The 3,660-nt window shown below is 36.1% G+C and overlaps 2 protein-coding genes across 2 annotated transcripts in view; one reads left to right on the forward strand and one right to left on the reverse strand.

Annotated features, from left to right (window-relative positions):
* Window positions 1-3,660, forward strand: part of LOC111443962 (cytochrome c oxidase subunit 6b-2-like) — a 34,343-nt gene that overhangs the window by 11,903 nt on the left and 18,780 nt on the right. The window lies entirely within an intron of this gene.
* On the reverse strand, window positions 17-1,406 carry LOC111443958 (UDP-glucuronate 4-epimerase 1-like). Its single transcript, XM_023081831.1, has one exon. It carries the CDS (start codon window positions 1,344-1,346, stop codon window positions 45-47), a length of 1,302 nt encoding a protein of 433 aa, XP_022937599.1. The 5' UTR covers window positions 1,347-1,406; the 3' UTR covers window positions 17-44.

Here is a 3,660-nt window from a genome sequence, read left to right on the forward strand (position 1 = left end):
TTTTCTCTCCATAAAAAAAAAAAAAAGATTTTTTATAAAAAAATTTAATTTACAGGTTTGCCATGATTGTAGCCATAATAAGACAAATACCATTTAACGAATTTCTTCAACCCGGTCTGCAAATCGGTCGTCGGTTTATACCCGAGCTGACTCCGAGCCGAACTAATATTCGCATGAGTAAACGGAACGTCGCCGTTTCCAGGCATCTCCACCACTTTCTTCTTCGCCTTCACCTTCAAATGCTTCTCCAATATACTCACCAATGTCGGCACCGTCACCGGCGACGTATTACCCAAGTTAAATATTCTGTACGGCGCCGCCCCTTTTTTCTTCCCACCCGAACCGGTGCTTTTCCCCGATGTATCCAACGAACCCAAACACCCCTTCACAATATCATCAATGTACGTAAAATCCCTCGCCAAATCAACCCGGTTCTTCCCCCGATAAACCGTAATCGGTTTTCCTTGCAATATATTCCTCGTAAATGAGAAGTACGCCATGTCGGGCCGTCCCCATGGACCGTAAACCGTGAAGAATCTCAACCCGGTTATTGACAAACCGTAGATATGATTATACGTATGAGTAATTTCCTCCCCGGCTTTTTTTGTTGCTGCGTAGAGACTAGCGGGTTGGTCGGTCCGGTCCGATTCAGAAAACGGGACTTTCTCGTTAAGCCCATAAACCGAACTCGATGAAGCCCAAACCACAGCCGGTTGTGGGTTCGCCGATTTACAAACCTCGAGGAGATTAACCAAACCGGCGATGTTACTCCGAACATACGAATTGGGATTCTCCATCGCGTAACGGACTCCGGCTTGAGCCGCGAGGTGCATAACGTGAGTGAAAACGACGACGTCGAAGAGCTTTTGAAGTAATACGACGTCGTTTAAATCGCCTTCCACAACGAAAATTCCATGGTTGGAGAGGAGAGATTTCCGGGCTTTTTTCAACGACGGGTCGTAATAGGAATTGAAATTGTCGAGACCGACAACGCCGTCGCCGCGTTTTTTCAAGGCGAGGGAGACATGGGTACCGACGAAACCGGCGGCGCCGGTGACAAGGACAGAAAGGGAAGATGGAGGATGAGGAAGGGCGGAGTTACGGAGTTGTTTTTCCCATTGGATTCCGCCCCAAGAGGCGGTTAAGTAGCGGCTGCCGGAGTCGACGAATGACTGGAAACTTAAATAGGAGGCGGTTAAAGCGATTAAGAAGAGGGCCCAGAGGAAGAGGGTGCTTGTGGAGGAGAAGCAGCGGTGGAAATGGCGGTTCATCGGGTGGTGGTTGCGGTGGTCGATCTTGAATTTGCCGGGGGTGGAAGGGAAAGGGTCGTCTTCTAAGGAGGGCATTTTGGGAATTTGGTTGTGTTTTTGTTTTTTCTGGTTGTGGAGAGAGAGATAGGGGGATGATATATAGGATGGGTTTTAACGTGAAGGCGCGTAAAACAAAACTGCCAGCTCGGATGGAATTTTTTTTAAATAATTAAAAATTAATAATAATTAAATAAATTTGAGTTTCTTCCCTTTTTAGAGACCAAAATTTTGTTCCGGAAGGGATGGAATTCAACAGATTATGACCTTTTTTTTTTTTAATTTTTTAAATATTATTTTCGAATAAAAAAAGCAATTTTTCGTTTTTATTTACTTATTTAATTTTATGCTTATTTTTAAAAGCTAAAATTTAAAAAATAAAACAATTATGACGTAGTTTTGATGTAATTCAAAATGTTACCAATAAATATATATATATATATATTAGATTCATATTGATATATGTTGGATGATAAAAGTCCCACGTCGGCTAATTTAGGGAATGATCATGGGTTTATAATCAAAGAATACTATCTCCATTGGAATGAGGCCTCGTGGAGAAGCACAAAGCAAAGTCATAGGCAATATCATACCATTGTGGAGAGTCGTGTTCGTCTAACAATATAGATTTAGGTTTCGTTATAGTTCGTGGTAAAAGAATTCGGGTGGATTTTAATGTTTTTTTTTTCTTCAAATTAAGAAATTTGAGGAAGAGAGAAAAATTATGGAAAGTAATTTAAAATAGATTGGGAGTCGATTCCCATTCCAAAATGATCGAGATTTTTTTAATCATGTGAGGCTTGCAAGTTTAGACTCTCATTAATTGATCATAACGACCTACTTTCAAAATTTGGAATTTAAATTTGATACTTATACCGAAAAATAAGGTGCACTTTGTTGGTATAGGTAGCAACTTTCGATTCTTTTAAGTCTTTCGTAGTCATCTATTTTCGTAATTGCTCTCATTCGGACGTAATCTCAGTTCATTCATGCACCCTTCACTCCGACATTACATTGATCATGATTCTAACTACATAAACCTACCTAATATATATATACATGGTTCTCGCTTCTCCTTATTCCTGTTCCTAACTCTTCCCCGAATAGTTCCCAATGTTTGGCACTTTTCATACTTCGTGGGTGCAACATCAACAAATTTGCTCATTCTCAAGTTACAGCCTAAGATCTATGACCATATTATGTTAACTGTTCGTATTTCGTTCATTCTATCGGTATTCTCCTAGGTACCTGTAATTGTGATATGTTTGCTAGAACTCAGGGGTCTTTCTGTGGAAACATTCACGAACAATTGTCGTTTTTTTAATGGTTTTTCCGCTTTTTACAGCAGCTCTTTCCACACCTCTAGATATCTGGTGCCAAATCGTCGCCCGTTTCCTTATTTCTTTAATAATAATATATAGAATATCTAATATCTAGTATATTGTAAATTTTGTCTTTTTAGATTTTAACGGTTGTATTTTTGTTTATTTTTTAATTTTTAAGGAAAAAATTGTGTTTTATGAATTTTTACACGTTTATAAATATTTTTTTAATTTAATATTTGGGTCGTCGAAAATATTTGAACTTTCAACTCGTTTTTGTAAAAGTAAGTGTTTTAATCAATTTAGTTATACGGACTCATAATAATTAAAAAAATAAAAAAATATAAATTATTTTATTTTTAAAATGTACCGTTGTAAATAACTAGACGTTGGTTGATTGAATTAGAGTAGAAATGTTTGAATTAAAGTAGAGATGTTTAAAGTAATTAAGGTATGCTTATGATAATAAAAAATTGAATCATTGACTTTTAAAATAATAATTTATTTAAAATATAAATAATTATGTTACATTTTAATTTAATATATTTTATATTCAATTACAATTAATATGACGTCAGTCACATGGAATTTTGTCCATTTTGGAAAAGGCTGGTTGAAGGGGTAAATTTGTAAATATGTAAATTAAAAAAAAATATATTTTATTTTATTTTTGGGAAATTCGGGGATGGGCATTTAAAGTAGTGCTTGAAAAGGACACTAACATGGGCGCCGTTCCCATTGGCTGTTTTATTCCAAAAGAAAATTAATTAATTAAAAAAGAAAAGGGATATTACCGGTAACCGGAAGAGGCGGGCGCAAGTGAAGGAGAAGTCAGAAGAGTTGACCGGATGGGACTAAATTTGGAACAGCCTAGTACTTACCGGCGTAGCCGGTGGAATTGGTGATTTATTTATTTTTAATTTTTTTTCTCCCTGTATTTTCTTTTTTTTAATGCTATTTTTAAAATTCAATTGTTTTAAAAATTCTAAAAATTTAAAAATTACAAAAAAAAAAAAAAAAAAAAAAAAAAA

The sequence above is a fragment of the Cucurbita moschata genome, unplaced genomic scaffold (genome assembly GCF_002738365.1).
Source record: "Cucurbita moschata cultivar Rifu unplaced genomic scaffold, Cmos_1.0 Cmo_Scf00006, whole genome shotgun sequence".
NCBI lineage: Eukaryota > Viridiplantae > Streptophyta > Magnoliopsida > Cucurbitales > Cucurbitaceae > Cucurbita > Cucurbita moschata.

What these genes read in the sequence shown, in the direction of transcription:
- LOC111443958 (XM_023081831.1), bottom strand. Translation starts at nt 1,346, where the DNA reads ATGCCCTCCTTAGAAGACGACCCTTTCCCTTCCACCCCCGGCAAATTC.